The 21,414-nt window shown below is 33.0% G+C and overlaps 1 protein-coding gene across 2 annotated transcripts in view; it reads right to left on the bottom strand.

Annotated features, from left to right (window-relative positions):
* Positions 1-3,470: 3,470 nt before the first annotated feature.
* The window catches only part of LOC149771943 (uncharacterized), a 60,012-nt gene continuing 42,068 nt past the window's right edge, over positions 3,471-21,414 (bottom strand). For both annotated transcript variants that reach the window (XM_089948061.1, XM_089948060.1), the window contains exons 4-8: positions 21,100-21,219; positions 17,113-17,178; positions 7,982-8,022; positions 7,267-7,292; positions 3,471-6,459 (exon numbers count right to left, since the gene is read on the bottom strand). In XM_089948061.1, coding sequence (XP_089804187.1) covers positions 6,387-6,459; positions 7,267-7,292; positions 7,982-8,022; positions 17,113-17,178; positions 21,100-21,219 — 326 coding nt within the window. In that variant the 3' untranslated portion in view covers positions 3,471-6,386. The remainder of the gene's footprint in view (positions 6,460-7,266; positions 7,293-7,981; positions 8,023-17,112; positions 17,179-21,099; positions 21,220-21,414) is intronic.

Here is a 21,414-nt window from a genome sequence, read left to right as displayed (position 1 = left end):
CTGTCACAATAAAGGCTGAAATGATAAGTAACTTATTTTGTCTTTTTCGCTATGCATATTAATATTACTATATTTTTTAGAAATAGATAGGTACATGCAATATCATTATCATAGTATTTCCGTTTTGATTGCTAGATCTCGACTTGTTCACAGTGTGACAAAATCCGTATCATTACTGGAAGCTTCGCCTCTTGTAATGATTCGATTCTTGTTTTCCTGATAACTGGAAGATATCTACTAATCATGATCACATTACCTTCATAATAATGTATCATGTTTGACTTGATATCCTTGTGATATCAGACTATCTGAAATATGCTCCAACACATTGGGTACTTCACTTGATATGAAGCTGTTTAAAAATAATCTAGACCAATTGGCAGAAAACTATTATCTTAAAGATGTCGACTGATGCTGCAGGGATTTGGGGACACGTATAAACTTGGAAGTGAATTTATTGGTTATGCAATTGCTTTTATTTTGTTACTATTTGTCTTCTTTCAGCAAAATAAATCAGGCCTAAATTATTACAAGGTCCGTGACCAAGCAACAGTTGAGCCGCAGCTCCAACTGGAAAAGGTGAATTTTCTTCCTCTTCACTTCAAAAAGTATTAAGACCCATCTAACTTGTCACAGATGTAAACCCTTATGCTTGATTACATTAAATACGGTATATTTGGACGGCTTCTGACATCTGCAACAGCTCTTTCTATTAGTGAGTGATGCACCATCACAAAGAAACCTTGTTCTCCAGATATTCTTCATATTTTTTAAAGTTCCCTTATTTTCACATATGGAAAATATATCCCTATTATTACACGTGAAAACACAAGATTGCACTTCATGCCATCCGATGCATGATTGTTTGCCTCCTTGCAAATAAGTTACGAAACGAAATAAGCAAATTTGGAGCGGTATTACATCCAGGGATTAGTAATTGTCTTTGCCAGAAGAAATTTGACTCGATGGCATGCCTGACTCTATGAAGTTACTTCTAATATACTATCTTGACACATTGTATAGAAAACCTTGATATGATCTGTTTGCTGAATCGGACTTCATTGGTTGGGAGATTGGATAAAACGGTTTTCGACACGTTAAACATCCCAAAAATACTCCTCTCTCAAATTGCTGATATTTGTGTGTTCAGCCTGCGAATTGGATTGGCAGTGAAGAGCTGATTTAAAGCAAAATGTGGGGAATGAAGAGCTAGTTTAATCAGTCAAATTTTGTTTCGGCTGTAAGTTTGTTGATACAGTTATCTTTCATCGTGTCTTACAGGAAATGAATAAGTTTAATTCGATAACATGTCGTGTTTTTATGGCACACGGTGAAATGCATGCGCCATTGACTTAGTAAAAAAAATATAACCCCTGTGCATTGACTTTGTACTATCTACATAGTAAGTTGAATTTATATCTTGTTTTTTTATTATCAATATTATAAGAAGATTCTCCAACTAATTAAGATCCACCTTAGAAGAGAGTGAACCCTTTTGGACGCTATGAAACTTGCATAGTCATGTTAATAAAATTTGAACTTTGATCTGCAGCATGGTTCAAGCAATGAGCTATTGAAACAATAGAAGGTTTTTGTGCTTATAGTAACAAGACTAGATCAGTCATTATTTCATGTATGTTGTGATTCGTCAATAGATGAATATCAATCATTTATCTTTCTCTAATCTTTAGAGTATAAAGTCTGCACATCGTCTAGCTTTTTATGCCGGGCACAAACAAATTTTAGAGAAAGGTAATACCTAACTAGCTTTTTCTGCTCTTTCGTCTCTGTCTTTGATTTATCAAAAGAGGCCACATATATAAGTATATTTATGACCGTGTGTATGGTTTCTTCGAGGCATAATACAATCTACTTTCGCCTTATACAGGTGTCAGGTGAAAAGAAGGCAGATATTTACAAGATGTTTTGATGCTAATACTTTTGATTAAACAAGTCTAGAAGAAAAGCCATTACAGATACGAAAGAAGAAACATATGCTATATGAAGTCATTAATACATCAATAATACATTATGTTTAGCTTTGCATTACATTCTCTCTTAATTTTCTCACAAACTCATTTACATACAATGATTATTGATTTTAATGCATTGCCAGATTACAAAGATCATAAAATATAGTTTCTTTACATACCATAATCTCATTTTTCTTAAGACTAAAAACAAATTATATTAATAATGGTATGAGGGGACTGAAACTATGTTAATGAAATATATACCATGTTATTATATGATCTAAATTAAATTTGATAAATGAATACTAATCATTTCATTATCAGGGTGTAATCCACTTATTTTTCTTTACTTATAAGGAGACTACCAACTAGAATTTTTGAATTTCTTAAATCAGCACAAATGAAAATACGGTAATCTATAATTTTGTATATTAATAAATACTGAAATTCTATCAAAACCAGATGATAATATATTTCTTTAATTACCATATTTATCAATATTGTTTCTTAGAATTATTTTATACAAGTTAGATTATAGAAATTCGGACAAACCTAAAATCTGACTTTAATGCATTAATATGACTACGATTTTCTGTCCGAAATATCTCATATAAGACGACCAGATAACTGATGACGAAAGTGTTGTCTGTTTGTAATCTGGATTGAGTGTCCCCTACTTATATTCTCCGCACCTCAGATGTTTATATAAACATAAATAACTGCGACAACCTGGATTCTCCGCTTAGTTCATTAGAAACTGGAACCGGATAGGTATAAAAGAACCAACTGAATATCCCTTGGGAGGAGGGGCGGGAGCAGAGTTTAGTGTGCAGCAAAACAGCATGGAATCATTTTTGAAAGTTTACGGAAGGTTGTACTCCATATATTGACTTTCTAGAGAGCATAAATATGAATCAGAGAAAAAATACATCCATCACAAGCTCTCCTCTGCACTAAACAATTTGAATTGAAGTTGATTTAGTAATGAATCTAATTGCACCTCTCTCTCTCTCCATATATATATATATATATATATATATATATATATATATATATATATATATATATATATACATATATACATATAGATGTATATATATATATATACATATATACATATAGATGTATATATATATATATATATATATATATATATATATATATATATATATATATATATATATATATATATATATATATATACACACATTTACAGGATGCTACTAGTACTGTTTTTCGAATTATTGCTTACATAACAACCCTCACTACTCAATCCCACATTTCACAATACCTACCCACGTGACTTACATCGTGGAAAACACCCACCTGACTTAATCAACCAACCATTTTATCCAAACTAATAAATATGATTAGTATTTATATTAATATTAACGATAGCATAAACCAAGTATAACTCTTCTGCAATCTACAGACATGTGCTAATTATTACACACAATACAAATACAGTCATGAACAAACATTACACATACAGTAAATATACATAATATTTAATAATGCATTATTTGACAGATAATTCCATGTAAGTTAATAAAGGTTCAGGAACTAATTTATATTATGAAAATAATACATTGGAGGAAATAAAACATTTCACATCTTATATATTTCATTCAGATATGTCCCTTACACAGTACATTACATATCAAGATATACAAAGTCACAATTTCAGTGCGCATTAATGAAAACCAATGGAGGATTCATATTATATAGCTCTTAGTCTTCATGGAAATGTTACTAAAGCTGATTTAATTGTTTTTCACATCAGATTTTATCACGTTTACACAAAGATTCATGTTTCTTTTCGTTTGCATTTTGTGTGGCATGTTAAACACATTTTGATATCAGTTTGTGTAGAACCAATATAAATTATATACATGCATATGATTTAAATTATTCACGGTTTTATTCCAGATTGGAATGCATCCTGCTTCACCAGACGTTTTGGCATATTTCCTTGAACCCATGTGGCACTAGATAATATTTTTATTACCTTTTTGAATTTGATAATTGTCATTGAAAACTTATATGTTGTGAATGGATATCTCTTTCCTCGGTTTAGTTCCAGCAGCGTTTGTTACCTCTATGCAATGCACTACTATGTTTTGTCCTTGTCAAATTTGCAATTTAACATTGGTCTCTTTGAGAGTGTGTGACGCACATGTTGACGCAGATTCAAGGGTATATGCATTTTTACCAAACATTAGCACTGAGGTTTATGCAGAACCGGTTTGTACCATAATACCTACTATCTTGCATCAAGACCATCATCAATGCTGGGTAACGGTTGTTAGTCCTTTACTGTTATATCATTCATGCTCCCAAAATCACAACAAAATATATCAGATACATCAGGAATTTTTGCCATTACTACAGGAGCCTTGCAAGCATATTGAGGACATTTTTCAATTATATCATCCTCTACAATTTTTGTTTTATTTCTTCCTCTGCTATATTCCTTTCTTGAGGCTATTATATCTGCAACCATGATAATACTAACCTATATTCGAAACATGTATACTTTACGTTAAAAACTGACAAAATGACTCTCTTTACACTACTTTTTTCTCTAAGCCTATTAATGCACGGATCATAATATTTGTAATATGTATTGTATAATTCATTGAAACATTACTAAAGACAATGTGAGCAAAATAGTGTTACTCAAGTAAGAAGAAATGATATATTTATTTGAGCATACCAACATGAAATATGAACCCATTTTCTTTGTAATTAAACGTGTTAACATTACAATTTGCAACAACATACAATTCTTTCTGTTCAATAGTTACCTTTTAATTTTAAATTGAATCCGTCAAATCTTTTGGTACATATAAAACTGTTTTTGTTTTTAAAGTCATGTTTATTACTTTTGTTCCGTCCGTATTTCTAATATATGCAGTGCCCATAAGACTGTTATTATGTCACAGTTGTAATGAATGTCACTTTGAACTAGTTACGGACACATTTTGACCATGTTATATATCAATAGTAAACGTAGAACATTTTCAACTGTACCAATCTCTTTGTAAAAGCATGCAAGCAGTGCTTTCAATCATCCCTGTTTCTATAAGTATGACAGTAGGTGCTTGCGACCAGAAAATAAATAAATTACTTGGTTCTGGAGAAAATCGTTTCCCCAAACATAAATATTTGATAAAGGCATCAATGGCTTTTTGATGTTGTAAAGCTATTAATAACCAAGATGTATTCTGCAGATTTTGACTATAACCCATGTTGTTAATCTTTTGATCACCATTTTGTCATTCTGATTTTAATCGATATCTCTTACATAACAGTTCATAATCTGTTGACTTTTCTATTTACCAACCACATTACTACTCTCACATTTATGAGCGAGAAACTATGTTCAGAATATATAGTTTTTAAAGATAACTCTTTCTCACATGACGCGTTAGGCATTATATTTTAGGTTACCGTTCATAAATTGACCGATAATTCCAAAGCTCAAATTATATTAACATTCATTTTCAGGTCTACTAAAATTTAATAATACAAATAAACTATAGTAACATGAAAATAAGTAAGTCAATGACATCCGACACGACATCTAGGCTGCACTCAATACAAGTTTTTAGGTATACCAGAAGGTTAACTTTCATCTTTTAATATTACGTAGTGTTAATTGAGAAGTTTTGGATACTGAAGAGATTCAACACATTTATGATTTCTTATCTTTAATTAGTAATCTAATCAGACATCTAGTTATTAATTTATATATTCTTATAGCCATAGAAATGTATGGAGCCAAAACAAATGCAATTTTAAAGAAAACGTTTGAAACCCACACAAACTCAACACCTCGCTTTCCAGAAAGATGTGCCAGGAGCAAACGAGAAATCAAATGAAACAAAATCATCTAATATGAGTATGTTTGCTGGAAATAACCCGAATGTAACTGTTTTCTTTGTTCTTTACATCTAACTTAGCGTAATAAATAAAAACGACGATAAGCAAACAACTTCAGTTCACGTTTTTTACAATTAGTGGTTCTCTAAAGGCAAGGTGTACATAACTGCAACACTATCAGCATCACAAATATACCTTCACCTATCAGTAATGTTTCTTTGTTTTGATTTGAGACACATGCTCAACTTTTTTCCACGATTATATGAAGATTATTCATTGTGTCATACGAAATACACCAAAAGTTCAAATGTCTACATAGAGCAAACTCGTTCTCATAAATATTTTGCAAATGTTGAACTCATACTATAGTCTGCAATTTCCACTACACGAATCCATGTTCTACGGCAGTTTATTTTGGCAATAAATGGATAGCTGTCAAACACGCGCAAAGTAATACAATGTATCAAATTGTATGTTGTCATAAAAAAGGTGGTGGATTTGTTCTGTTTGTACCTGCAACCGCGTCCATTATTCAAACATATTAGGGTCAAATGGTCCAACATCATACAAAAATTGGTATACATCTAACATTCTTTCATCCCTGAAAAGAGAGAATGAAGATTGTAAAACCTTGATTTTCGCAGTAGGGATTGTGAACCGATTGAAATTGTTTCACTCTTTTCCACTTTGCTACTACCAACGTATTTTTCAGGCGATTTGGATGTTCAGATATGACAGGCATGTTCTTTGAAGCTGCTTAGTATGATGATTATGATTAAACTGAGTGCCGAAAGGCTCATATTAGTAACTTCCTCCATTCATTCAATCTTGAACAGGTGAATAAACGGGTGTATATAAATGCAAATACGTAAACAATCTTCGAAGATTATTGAGGTTCATTCATTATTTGCATACAGAAAAACTTTTGCAGCAATCGACAATAAAGCAACACGTTGAAATATCAAGATAATCTAAAGTCTCCATTGATATATTTGGAACAAAATATATATGAAGCTACATTATAGCACTATTTGTTTTTTCAACTATACACAATCACTACATTGGATCATACACATAATGAAAGAAATTAGCGGTATGTAGATTATAAAGTAGTTCCTCGAGGTTGAACATAAAACCAGTCGTCCTTCAAAGTGTATCAGTCAAGTTATTTGAGTAAAATATTCATAGTGATAAAGCATATCTCGTGCCATAACAATGTCGGATAATGATAAATACTTTACGTTTGTAATTTTTTGATCGATCAAACGCAAATGCATATTTACTTTCAAACAACGGCAATAATTGGATAGGGTTTTATTTTAATGTTGTAGTTTGGAAAGCAACGTTAATATAATATACTCTTTAATAAAAAGATGCTATTAGCTACAAACACAAAATTAAACATTACCTTGTCATCTTCTGATCCGATCTCATCTAGATAAATGTAAAGTCATCTTAGATTCTTTGCACCATTAAATACCACACACACATAACTCATGATTAGTAAAGTACTAGGTCCTTGAAGCATATTGTGTTCAGCATTCAGCGAGATTAACATTTTAACACAGATAATGTACAGTCTAGCAAAAGAAATATTAAAAACGAAAAGGACATAGTGTATTGATCGGGAGAACGTTCATGCAACGAAACAATGACACAAGAGAAATAGATGGCAAGAATAAGATCAAAAGAGCGACCTGACTAAATGCATTGAATCAGGTAAATAATAATAATAATAATAATAATAACAAAGAATACTTTTTCAATTTTAGTAGCACCATTATTATTGTTTATTGTTATTATTTTTGTTATTATTATTATTATTAGTATTATTAGTTGTATTCCTTTATATCTTTTTATATATGTGCAACATAATCGTCATAAAAATTAGGTTTACTTTACCAAATAAAATATTTTTAAATCCTTGGGTACATTTATCAGAACTTACTGACAAAAGATAACGATCTGGCATATCGGAAATCATCATAATACTTTTACATGTGGAAATTGTAACTCATTCCTAATTACTTTCATATTTCTTTGTTTCAAACATATTATTGAAAAGCGGCTTTTCAAATACAGCTGCAAATCACCCAAACGTATAGCATATCAGTAAAACGTACCTCACGGTCATCACGTTCGATAATCCTCTCAGCTTCTGCACCTAACAAAGATGTATGTCCGTGTTATAAATAGACTTATACGTCTTTAAAGGCCATATCTTGCTTTCAAGTATAAACGTAACAGTACATAGATAATGAGCTGTCATTCGTGGAAAGGAACATTTTAACTTTGGTCCTTATCATGAAAAAAGGAATGAACTTAGAAAGAAATTAGAGTGTCAGACATTGCTCATTCTGCTTAAATTTCGATAACTGTCCTTATCTAAGAATTAATTTAGAGCAGAAGTATTTCCAGGGATAAATAAATAATATCTTGGCACCTAAATAACTTGAAGAAAATAAAATAATTAGCCCCAAAACTGGTCACAACATAAAACACGTTGAGTTCTCAAGTGCTATGGCAAGAATAATTATTATTTCTCAAAACATCAGTAATAAATATAACTACAAAGCAAACTAGATGCCCTGATGTAGGTCAATCCTCTGCGAAATCCAAATTTAGTAGAGGGATAGGTCTCCAAATCTGCATGTTACCTGAATGTTGAGGTCCTTACATACTAGCGTTATATTGGATATTATTTAGGAATCAGGCGAAGTGTTTGATTCAAAAATCAAATTATAGATATTGTCAAGTGTCGCCTAAAATATGAAAAGAACGTGTCACAGGTGTCTTTTGTTACCCCGTCACGTCAAAGGGAAATATTACCATTCGTCAAAGTTATTGATTTCCAAATTTCTGTTTTCGTTATTGGCAGACCGATTAGAAATTCATGAAATAAATTTTTTTCGATTCCTTCAGTTGTAAATAATTAGAAATAAAAATTTTCAAGCAGGGTAAAATTTCGGTGCCGGACTTATATGTCATGTTATTATATTTACTTTAAGTAATAATTTTGTTGGAAACCTTTTTTTCTAATTGAAGAAAAGAATTCAGCTGGTCGTTCATTTTTTGTACATCAACCTTCCCTTACGTCTAATGATTGCTCTTGAATACACATCATTTTGCTGTTCTTTTATACGTAATTCATACAGTTGGACGAAGAGTTCCTAATTACTGTTAGTGTCATATCATTGTGTTAAAATATTATAGTCTTATTCAATGATTAGATTTCTAAACTTTAATTTCGAAAGTTACATATACTAATTAATAACTTCATCGTTTTAGCTTTTGACCCATGCCAAAGTTCAAACAAGAACTCATGGTATTTTAATTGTCCATTTAAAACGTCTGCAATCGGTGGATGTAATATGGTATAGCTTAAATATGGATTATTAAATGTGGATTAAATGTGGATTATTAATGTGGATTATTATTAAATGTGGATTATTAAATGTGGAATTTTAAATGTGGATTAAATGTGGATTATTATTAAATGTGGATTATTAAATGTGGCTTATTAATGTGGATTAGATGCAGATTATTAAATGTGGATTATTAATTAATTATTAAGTGTGGATCTTAATTAACCCTTACCATATGATAATGAAGAGTTGCCTACTACAGCTAAATTTAATGTGTCATGGTCTCTTTGGGTGTAATGAACAACTGAGTGTTGCTAAGAACATCTGCAATGCTTTTTGAAAATCTAAAATATATCTACTCTGCTAGCAATTATAGGTGAAGAAAGGTATTGAGTATCCTGTAACATGTAAATGCTTTAATTGACGGATGTAACTTACGAAACAATATATTAATTCAGTTTGGATATCAAAGGTTTTAAATTAGGAAACTAGATATCATTCTAACATTCTAATTTATTTAGTTTACTTTTTCTAATTCATAGGTTAAATCATAGTGTAACTCTCCATCTAAAATAATATTTTGTGGTCCTGTTAAATGCGGATACAACGAAATAAAAGTTTCACTTTCTTTAGAATCAGGGTGGTAGGCATACATATTAAATGCACGAAATAGTGTATCATTATTATCAAATCTACATCAACTAATCCTCCGTAGGAATCGGTGTCAAATTTAGCAAATAAAATGTTTTTATTAAAATTTAGTATTGCTACTCCAAAGAACGACTCGAGCCAAAAATACAACTGCATTAAACATTACGTCAGTGCAAATTTTCTTGGAATTTCGGAGCATAGGTCATATTTTCAACACGAGTTTGATGCAGAAATAAAATATCGATATACTTTGAGAATAACAGGTCTTTAATTTCGTAAGGTTTTTTTATCTATGTTTACTCGAAGGATATTGCTATTTAGCGTAAGGATGTTACTTCTTCTCATGTATTATTCATTACGAGTAAGATATGACCAAGGCATTTAAAAAGTCGTTCATATCAAGGTAACGAGTACCGGCTATCATGCGCCTGCTAGTTGCATGAAGTAGGCAGGTCTGAACTCGTGATAAGTGAAAATCATTGTACATGAGGATATATTTTTTGTAACGTGAATTGACTTAATAAAGGATGAAACAGAAGGGGAAGGGACATGTACAAAAGTTGACGTATAACAAATGAAACCTAATGAAAAGGGAAAAGTAAATTAATATCAGTATTTCAAACATGGCGAATTGAATTAAAATTATTATACCATGAATTGAATAAACAGTAAGGGCAGTATAAAATCTAGACTTGCTGTAGGATAAATAGTAAAAGATTGAAACATGTTAGATAGGAAGAAAGAGGTAAGCTGAGTTATAACTAGCATTGGAGAGTAGCGGTCAAAGAGAAGATGGATTGAGGTATATATTATATGGTGAAAAGGAAAACATCATTAAGAAAAGCAGAATTAATGATAAGATATACTATGCATAATCCTGAAAATTTATATTCGTTGTTTTTATTCATTATAATTCTTTCGTTCCGAGTTATATTATATTCCCTTTTTGTGCTCCTTTGTCTGGGCATTGTCGTTGATCATTTGCACCATTTTTTCTAAGGAAAAGAAACCGTTATGAATGTAATTTTTTTTCCTCTGCGCTGTTATTTTCTTCTGGTGTTTACCTTTATACTAGCTACCATCTCCCACATTCCCAGTCAATTTAAAAAAAAAAAAACTGTTTGTGTTGAATATTTGGGATTTTTCTTGACCAGGCGAAAATTTATGTTGGCTCTCTGAGGATTTCGAAACTGTTGTGAGTGTTAAGGACCGGTTATCTACCGGGGTCGGGATATCTGCCAAGGCCTGCTCTGTGTTTGAAGCTTTTGTGTTTGTTGTTTCCGTTGTTTCTTGTGATGATGACTTGGGACGGAACGAGTAGTCCGTAGTTCATAGAGGCTGCCGCTTCTTAAGGTTGCCCTTTCTGTGGACAGTTCATCCTCGGGTGTCTACACTGGCACCACTTAACGAATACAGTAGGACGCTTTTTTATTGTGATCGACATGCAAATGGTCTATAGTGATGTGAGTTATCGAATATATTTGACATCTAGTTCTGTTGTTTCACAGGTTAACTACTTTACACATCGGATGACATGAGCCTATACATTCTAAAAAAATATGGAACGGCACTATATATATTTAAGGAAGAGACACTTTTACCAAAGGAAATGTTTGTGCAAATGGCACTAGAATTGTAGGGAAATGTGTGGGAAAAGAAATGTTTGTGAAAACGGAACTAGACTTGTAAGTCTAGTTCCGTTTTCACAAACATTTCCTTTTTTAATAGAGTCTCTTCCTTAAATATATCTAGTGCCGTTCCATATTCCTTTTGAATATATAGGTATATGTCATCCGATGTGTAAAGTAGTTAGCCAGTGAATGCAATGTTCAATGATCTGGCCAGCTATGTATATGATACGTACACCTTTGCATTCTGATGAGTTCTGATTCATTCTTTAGATAACACTCCATGGGGATATTTCCTCTCGTGATACAAGCTATTTATATCCTCTTTCACAATTATGCTGGCGACCTCCAAACTTTTTCAGAGCATCTTCCCTCCTCAGATTTCGGTTTATATTTGTCTTTTATATATTTGCCTCCGGTTTGAAGTTACAATTTACTCAATTTATTTTGAAAGGATTATTATTTTGCTAATTTGTTGATATCGCTTTATTGAAATGTATCAAACCCGTTTTCCAAAATAGTATTTGGTAATAGATTTCAATATTTTCATGCAAGGGGAGCAATTATGCAAACCCTAAACCTAAGTTTGATCGAAATTCTTTTCAAATGATGGTCATATATGAAAGTGGATTTTTTATGGCATGTGTGGTGAAATGCAATACAACAGTTTTGAAGACGTCGTTTCAGTTTGTCTCTACATATTGTAATGGTTGTGAGATTTGTTGGTGCAACATAATGATTGGTGCAAGTGTGAAATGTTTTCGTGTTCGAATAGTATGTGCCAAATGAAACCAAATTGTATTTAGCATTATTAGAGATGTAAAAAGGATTTTCAATTTGAAGTTTTGACAGCCATATTTAAATGATGACTAATATCATTTATACAAGCTCGAAAAGATTTGATGGCAGATGATTCGTCAACAACATGCGTAAAACAGTGTGAATTCAGTTTTTTTTGTTGTCGTCTAAATGCGTTTCTGTCATAGGTAACCTGTAACTTAGGCCATATTGTGAAAAGTTGTTCCAATGTTTTTCGGCTTTAATTAACAAAGGTCTTATTTGGAGATTGACCACAATAATTTGCATAAGTTTAAATGGTCTTGATAGAAGGGTAATTTCTTTCCAATATGATCAAATTAGTGGCGATTTCTGTATAAATGTCTGTATATTTAGGAATGAGAGTAATATTTGATCGTACCTATCATGTTGGGGAGACTTTTGAAACTAGAAAATTGGAAAGTTCATGCTGATATTAGTTATCCATTGCAACTTGTCATGGTATATAATTAGTTTGGATGTGACATCACCTAAAAGTGTGGAACATTGTAAATAAGATTTACCAAGAAGAATATATTCTACAACGAATTTTCTTATTAATAATGTCATTTAATGAAATTTCTTTGGATAACGCAGATATAGGCCAACTAAAATACGCTATTAGACCGACTTAAATATAAGCAAGATAAAACATATATATTTTCACACCTCCTTAAAAAAGCAAGTTTCGTTCTTGCATATCAAGAGCAGTCATGATCGAAAGGCTGAGATGATTTGTTAAAGCAGCAAGAAACCACCGTTAATTTCCAAATATATTCCCACTTACTGCTGAAGGCTAATGATCATGTAATGCATTAAGTTTATAGAGGACATTTCTTGATTATAAATAAGAACGGCCATAAAGACAAGGTGTCCATCAAATAAGTGTACTCGAACAAACCATTCTACTTCAGGCTGAATGTGGACACTGTCGAGGCCCTCTGATCGAAGACTAAGAAACAAGAAAGTGCCAGTTGCTGTTTAGCTTTGTCAGAAACAAGTGAACTGGGGATCACTCACACACTCCGGACACAAACTCTGCTGAAGATGTATGTAGACACCACATTGTGAGGACTATATTGTCTTTCCTCGACAGACTGACCTATCAATATCTTCTTCCGATGAATATAGCAAACCCAGACGGCAAGCCCTATAAAAGTTCTCCAGCTAAGGAGGTTATGAACTTCCATGCAACAAAATCAAATCTGGCATGTCTGCCAACTTACCATCTTAGAATCGCTAGCATTTCTTATGTGTTGTCTGCGACAGTAACACATCAACACTTTATCTGGTTGATGATCCATCGCAGGGCTATACATGCTGCCCTCATGCCAATATGTTTATGTGGCAGGACCTTTTTTGCTCGAGAAAAGACATTCAGAAATATTATGTTAATTTATTTTGTTGTTTCCGCGGAGGTTGTCTGGTCCATTTTATTGAAAGATCATAATAAACCAAATTGGTGTAAGATGCTTTCATGCTGTACCACTAAAGTCAATGCAATTCATTCTTGAAGTTAGCAGTCCATCATGAATATATACCTGCCACTTGGTATGTATCGGATTACAATGTGAGGTGCAAACATGTCATTGACGTTTTCCTAACAATTGAAATGACTAATTTAGCCAACGAGGAATGTTGAAAATGGCATGTAAAGAGAATAAGTTTACAGGTCAGGAAGGCAAAAGTTCATCATGGAGGCGGCAGCTAAGCAGAACGTTTGAATCATGTCATGGTCACTTGTTTTTATCTCTAATTTTTATATTGGGCTTTGATAAACAGATGGATTTCATTCCTCCTTTAATTTCAGTCTATGAAATTAGTTAATGTTTTGTTGGCACATTTGCTCTTGGCACATCATCACATTTAATACTGTAATAAATTCTGAACACTCTAAACCTTTGGATTTGAAATATAACTTTTATGGTCATATAGGACTCAGTTTATAATAATGTAAGTTTCTTGTAATCTAGTGAAATAAAGTTGATTTTTCTAAACATGGTGTTTCACCTCTGTTACATAGTTTAAGAACATAGAGCCGTGACTATATATTGTTACGACTCTATGGTCACCAACTTAAGTAATGAAAAAGAAACAAAACCATCAAGTTTTATAAAACTTAACAAAGTAATTGTCAACATTATAATAGACAATGCGAGAGGAACTAAACCCAAACTAGTCTTTATCAAAGTATGTGTAAGTTCTAAATGAATGAAAAGTTCCTCAAACATTCAATATCGGTAATCTACTGGTCCTCCAAGAACCGTGACGTTGTCATAATGGAGTTGTCCAGATTTCCTTCGAATAATTTATAACAGTTCGGGAATCATTTTATAGTCCAAATCATGAGCACTCTCTGTTACCACTGAACAGTATAACAAAAATGTTCTTTATCTCGAAAAAGATCTAATAATTGTCAACATGTACGAGACCATATATTTGTATAACCTATGAAGTTTACTTCTTAACAGAGACAGAGAGAGGTTATGTACACAATTGTTAGCGAAAGATATTCTATACATTTTACGACCATAAACAAAACTGACTAAATTCATCATCATTTTTAGTTATTGCAGTAACTTTGCAAATCTTCACGATTGGGTGTCTTCCTCAATGTTTAGTCATATTCATTTGACGTTCTGAGAAGAGCTCATTTTTAGGGCTTCTATCAACTTTGTATTTTTCTAGTGTCAGTAATAATGGTCATAGGTAAAGTTTCGACAGTTTTATATTGCAGTTCAGAATTAATAATTTAAACGAAATATTATAAAATTTGCCGAGAATGCATTTAGGGTTGAAAACACTTCTAAGATTAGGTAATGTGCTCCCTAAGACTAACATTAGTTCCCGAGTAAACGTTTATTGCATAGATTTAGAATGATGGTTAACATATCATCTCGAATAATGGCGGTGCTGTAATAACTAACTTCAAACATTTTCTTAGAAATTCTTAAAATAACAGAGATGGACCAAACTAAACTTTACACTGACAGATTGGCATAATTATAGTGAATAAACTGCTCTGATATCCTCAGTGGATAGAGCGTCCGCCTCGGATGCAAGAGGTCGCAGACGGGAACTCCGGCGGAGTCATGCCAAAGACGTATAAAATGACACTAACTGCAGCCATGTATGTATCCTCGCTAAGCCTTCAACATTAAGAAGTAATTGTTAGGACTGGTCCGGCCGGTGTCAAGATAATGTGACTGGGTGCCACATGATGTTACATGTCTATGGCAAGAAGCCCCAGTGCTAGATACCAATATAAGCTGATACAATGCAGACATCGTAGCGATATATTGAAACAATGCTAAAGATACGTTATAAATCTAAATCACACATACTTAGCGAAGATAAGCACCATCAGACACATGTACACCAATTTATATTCACCTCTTTATATAAATAATATCAAAGCAAAGAACTCCATTGCATAAAATGGCAATCTGTACAGCGATCGTCTGAAGAATGAACAATAATGATATAAGTTTATTATCATATGCATGGATAAAGTGAGACGCGAAGTCGTTAGTAATATATAGGTAGATCCCATCCTTTTATAACATGAAACCCACTTTCTTAATTTCATACAATTTCCCGCCCCACCCCATGCTATTGGGTCGAATGTAGGCTCTCTTGACATAATTCTTCGGCTGCCATGGAGTCCGAGACCCACAGGTTGCAATATTACATCAACAAATATGCTACCTGCCAAGAATGGCACTGACGACACGGACGAGAGAGCGAAACCTGTAGTCAAATATAAGGTACGATCAACAATACTTGTCTCTAGTATTGAAGACCACTGCCTTAATTAAAAAAGACAAAAGAAAATAGTTTTGTAATGGATTCAAATACTTGGAGTGATGCCAACTTGCTTTTGACACAATACTTTGTGTTCAACCGGCTGTTCGCCACGATTTAATATCGGAAATCTTTATCATAAATGAATGTCTTGAGGTTAAAAAAAGGCTACAAAACAATTATATATGATATTTGAGACCATCCAGTCATGCTAATTGAATATAATGCTGGATGTTGCCACCCATTATCAAATCAAATATCAACACATATCATTTATATATGTATATATGTATGTTTTGTTTAAAGAACGTTTCTAACATGTCGACTAAACGGATTTTAAAACATATCAGAAGATAAATGGAGAGCATATACCTCCCCACGTGTATATAACTCACCTCCCGCCGACTATGACTGAATGGCGATAAAAATAGGCACAATTATAGAATACCCAGCACCCGATAGGGAAAGAATAACAAAACATTGCTGACAAGCAGAATACAAAATTCCTTAACTCTCAAAGAAGGCAGCAACTTTGACCGATGGACTAACAAATAAAGTGCTAGTGATATTAAAAGAAAACGTTTTATATAAACATTGGCACAAATATTTAGCATACTACTGTTGTAAATGGGTTTAAAACCAATGGCACCTCTATACTTGCCTGGTCATGTCTGACGCTTCTGGAAGCAAACATCTGAGTCCACCAAGACTCTTATTGATGAATTCATTAACGTTAGATGGGTGATGTGGGAGATGAAGAATTTATGAAATAAAAATATGGTGTTTTACTCATATTCTACTACAACGATGCGGAAATGGATTAATTGAAAAACAGCATTTTTGAAGTTATGTACGATAATATGAAATTCTTAGTTTCATCGAATTAGTTTGTCAATTGGTAGTGAATCAAAAGAAAGAAATCTGGACAGTAGAAGCTTAACATGAATAGCGATAAAAAGAAATACGGTTTGGTAAGAACACTATACTTACCAAGACCTTTTATCGGTGACGGAGACTTTTCGATCAGTGGTATGTTCTGCCCTTCGTCTTTATCTTCTGTAATTACCAAGAATGTCTATTATAAGGAACTGCATTTATCTATAAGAATGAATTGTACCGTCTGTTTGAAATGAAAGCTTGGATCATGCGAAAGTGATATCAAAAGCATTATCAATCATTATAACTGATTTTACCTGAGACAAGGAAATCATAATGATATGAAAAGTTTATATAATAGATTGATTATTTTGTGCTGGAAAACCATACAAAATTAAATGCTTCCAATACTCTAATCTCTGATTTTCCTTAGTTTATATTCACCATACGCCTTGAGGAAACACGACTATCTCACTAGCTTAATCAAATTTCTGCTAGTACAAATCTCATAGTTGTAACAAAATAGTCTAAAGCGGCGTTGAGAGCTCTATCAATGTGATGAAAAGCCCTCCGTGTTATCATTTATGGTTCGGAACTAACAAAGCTCGCATAACGCCTGTTTTAAAGTCTGAATAACTTAAAGACAGAACGTCTGTCATACACGTGGTAAGATTTGCAGGAAAAATAGATACATGATCAACATTCATCAGCATAAATCTTGCACATAAAACTCATACGAGATACGGACTATATCAGCCTATTTATTATGTTTAATACACAACGTATCAGAAATACTTTATTTTGAATGAAATCAATGTTCAATGTATTTGGATGACACTAGGTCATGTGCGTCACGAATACACCAAGAATGCCCAGGTCTGGTTCGACTAAGCATAACATTTTACCTGCAATGGTTATCTGCGTATACCCTGGTTAGGTTATTCGATAGCATTTGGTCTAGAAAATTATCGGTGGTCGTCAGAGAGGAAACACTGTATCTGTTTTGTTTGGAGTTTTCAAACTTTAAGATCTTTATTTTATCACTCAGCACAACACACAATACCTGGCTTTGAAAAGACAATTATCTCAAGTTATGGTACTTATGCAAATCAAATAACACGGCAGATCTATTCACAGGATTACGCAAGCATGATTTTGTGGCTTAACTTATTCATAATATTCTTTATCTAACCTAGTTTGACCTGTTATATCTTTATCTGATATTTGTTCCGTCAGGGTTAAATTGGAAATTACTAAATTAATCTCTAAGGTGTTTTATTTTGCTAATTAATTTTCATCTATTTTTCGGCATTATGGAGTATACTGCATAACTCCCGACTTGATTCTCAATACGCCACATTGAAAGATATTTATACTACTTTTATAGACAAACTGGCATTTAAAAGAGGATATCTATAAATTTGGTAAAGTTCTATTCAGAACAGCAACCACACTTTAAAGTTGATCTGAGTTATCTGAAGCAATATAACAAAATGTCTTGCCATAATGCTTTCTGTCAAATATGACTAAATTCTCTCCAGCAGCTTCGTTGAAGTTGCTTTAAGTGGTTTCTATTTTTAGTAATGGTTGCTATAATTGAATTTGGATGAAAACTATAACTTTCTACATGTCAACATGAATTGAGAGAAAAAGGATAATGATAGTTTTTTACAAAAAGTCCTTTAAATGTTCGCTTTGCCAAGCTAGAAGTACCATATTTGTTGAATTAAATATTTTGTAAAAATTCAAACGTTTTCTTTCGATGATGCATTTTTGTCAGATACAATTTAATATAAACATCTTCTGTTAATTGTCTTTTGAAAACTACATTCGTGGTTTACTATTTGTGATAAGGCTACTCAGATTATTTAAGTAGATCAGCACACTTTAATCAGTTTGTAAGATCTTCATGCCGTGATGCATTTTGCAAACTTTAGTCCAATTCCGTTTAGCACCACTCCGGTAGCCTAGTGGTTAGAGCGTTCGCCTCGGATGCAGGAGGTCTAGGGATCGATCCCCGGCCGAGTCATACCAAAGACGTATAAAACTGTTACTAACAGCTGCCTCGTCCGGCGCCCAGCATTAAGAGTTAGTGTTAGGATTGGTCGGCCTGGTGTCAGGCTAATGTGACTGGGTGGGACACCATTATATATGTCTGTGGCATGATGCCCCATTGTTTTCACTATATCACTATAAACTGCCACATTGCAGGCATCTTAGCGATATGACTGAAAAATTGTTAAAGCTATGTTAAAATTCAAATCACACACACATACCATTTAGAACTATCTGACAAGATGTCATTGAAATGATTTTTTGTTATACTTTTGGCATCAGGAACTGTGATATATTTAGTAACGATTGCCATGTCTGAAGGAAGGCCATAATTGTTGCGTCAATATGCAAGTTCTTTTTTAAAATATGATTACTCCTTTCATCAAATCTCGTTTGGGGATTATTCCAAATTTGAAACTAATGTTTTCTACATTGTTTCTCAGTATATTTGTCCGCTCAGAATATCTATCTATCACTCCATCATGTCTGCTAGGTATCCTTTCTCTTAACTCCCTATCTTGTATATCTATATCTGATTCTTATTTCCAAATACATCTTATCTCTGCTGTCCCTTCCCTTTTTTCCTTCTTCTTATGTCCTTCCCCTTCTGCTTTCTCTACTCTTATGTTCTGCACACTATTTTTTGTATCTATTCTATATGCACATATCGTAATCATACACCCTTTCCCCACATTCAGAACATGTTTGGCTAAACATTACTAGAAGAACGACAGCTCCCTTCCCCAAGATCACACCATTACTAAATGGTGCGGAAACAGCGGGAATATGACCCTGTTATCACGATATGTCATGATACTGACCTGTTTACCCAGACTTGTCAAAGCCTTCCTTCAATTAAGATTACTCACACACCCTACATATTACTAGTTAGAAAACTTGAATTGGTACTGCTATATATTTTACTTTTTCTCACTGTAAACAATACCTTTAGTTATAAGTACTAAGAATCCCTTTGGTCGTAGATATATTAAATTTAGGAGCAATAGGTTACGATCTGTCGATTTTGGGATGTGGGGGTTGTGAAATATTTTCTTTCCACTCTCAAATGGAGATGGAACTACATTTTCCAACCGTTTGTTCTGATGATAGACGTGTAACTCAGTTATGCTAAGTGCTTATTAAGACTATATATATCTATCAAACCATAATGAAAGTAAGCAAGAAACTCTAAATTTCTCAATAACGCAGCCGTTACATGTATGCATTTAAATGTGTCTAAAAAAATTATTTTGATATTACATTAGTTCTACGTGAAGTGTCCTTTAACCCATTCTAACTCTTCTGGTGATGATTTCGCATCTCTTAATATCACATATTTGTACTCACAGACTCCAAATACGTGTGTTCCTGGGTTTAATATTTAACCCCAGTGTTTTGTTTTTGTTTCCTTTAAGCGTTATTTAATAGAAATGAAGTATACAGTCTTTACATCTAAATTAAGTGACACGTTATCTTCAAAATGTGCCATTTAAACAAGCTAGATTCTTCATTATTTTCAACTTTCTTAATACACAGTGACAGCCAATAATGTATCATTAGTCTGGCTATATCTGTGTCTTCTCCATCGTATTAACATAGTTAGATAATTTGCATCTGGTGTTTACACAAAGGTGATAATCAATTGTTCCGTTATATAGGACGACATTGTATTTTTGTAACGACAAACGCGTAAGATGTATCATATTCTATAAGAAATATAAAACATACAGCTGTTTATCTTTATTAAAGATACAGATCCAGTAACCATTTCATGATAATTGCACTGTCATATATATTAGAAATGCATTTAAATGCAATTAGTCTTTAGAAAATACAGCATATACAAAGGAAACCAACATTGTCATATCTTTGTATAACGGATAATGATCACGCAGTCTTTGAAAAGTTGCCAGTAAGAATACAAAATTATTCAAGTAGGACAGATAATGGGCGTCAGATTCGTACATAAAGGTTGCTTGGCCAATTTGCCAGAAATGCTAAAAATATGCCAGAAATGCTAAAAATATATAAATAAACAGAACTTACTCTTCTTGCAGTGACACTTTCCGTATTTATAGCATATAAATGCCAAAGTCATGGCAAACAAGGACAAAAGGACGACTGCTATGATTACAAGGACTGTTATCGTCGGATTATTAGAGCTACCTGTATAAAGAGAATACAAAGAAATTAAGCATGCCTGTAGAAGAGCATTAAAATTATCAGATGACGAAAACATGACTGTTCATGTGAGGGTGTATTGGTGTATTGGTGTTCCCCGTATATCTCAGTCCTTCCTGTTAACTCTCTATATGAAATTGACTGCATTCAGAACTTATGGCTGTTACACAATACATCTGC

Source organism: Sinohyriopsis cumingii, unplaced genomic scaffold (assembly GCF_028554795.1).
Source record: "Sinohyriopsis cumingii isolate HCF-2022 unplaced genomic scaffold, ASM2855479v2 utg001564l, whole genome shotgun sequence".
Lineage (NCBI taxonomy): Eukaryota > Metazoa > Mollusca > Bivalvia > Unionida > Unionidae > Sinohyriopsis > Sinohyriopsis cumingii.
The sequence above is the reverse complement of the archived record's forward strand: the minus strand, read 5'-3'. Positions and strand labels throughout refer to the sequence as shown.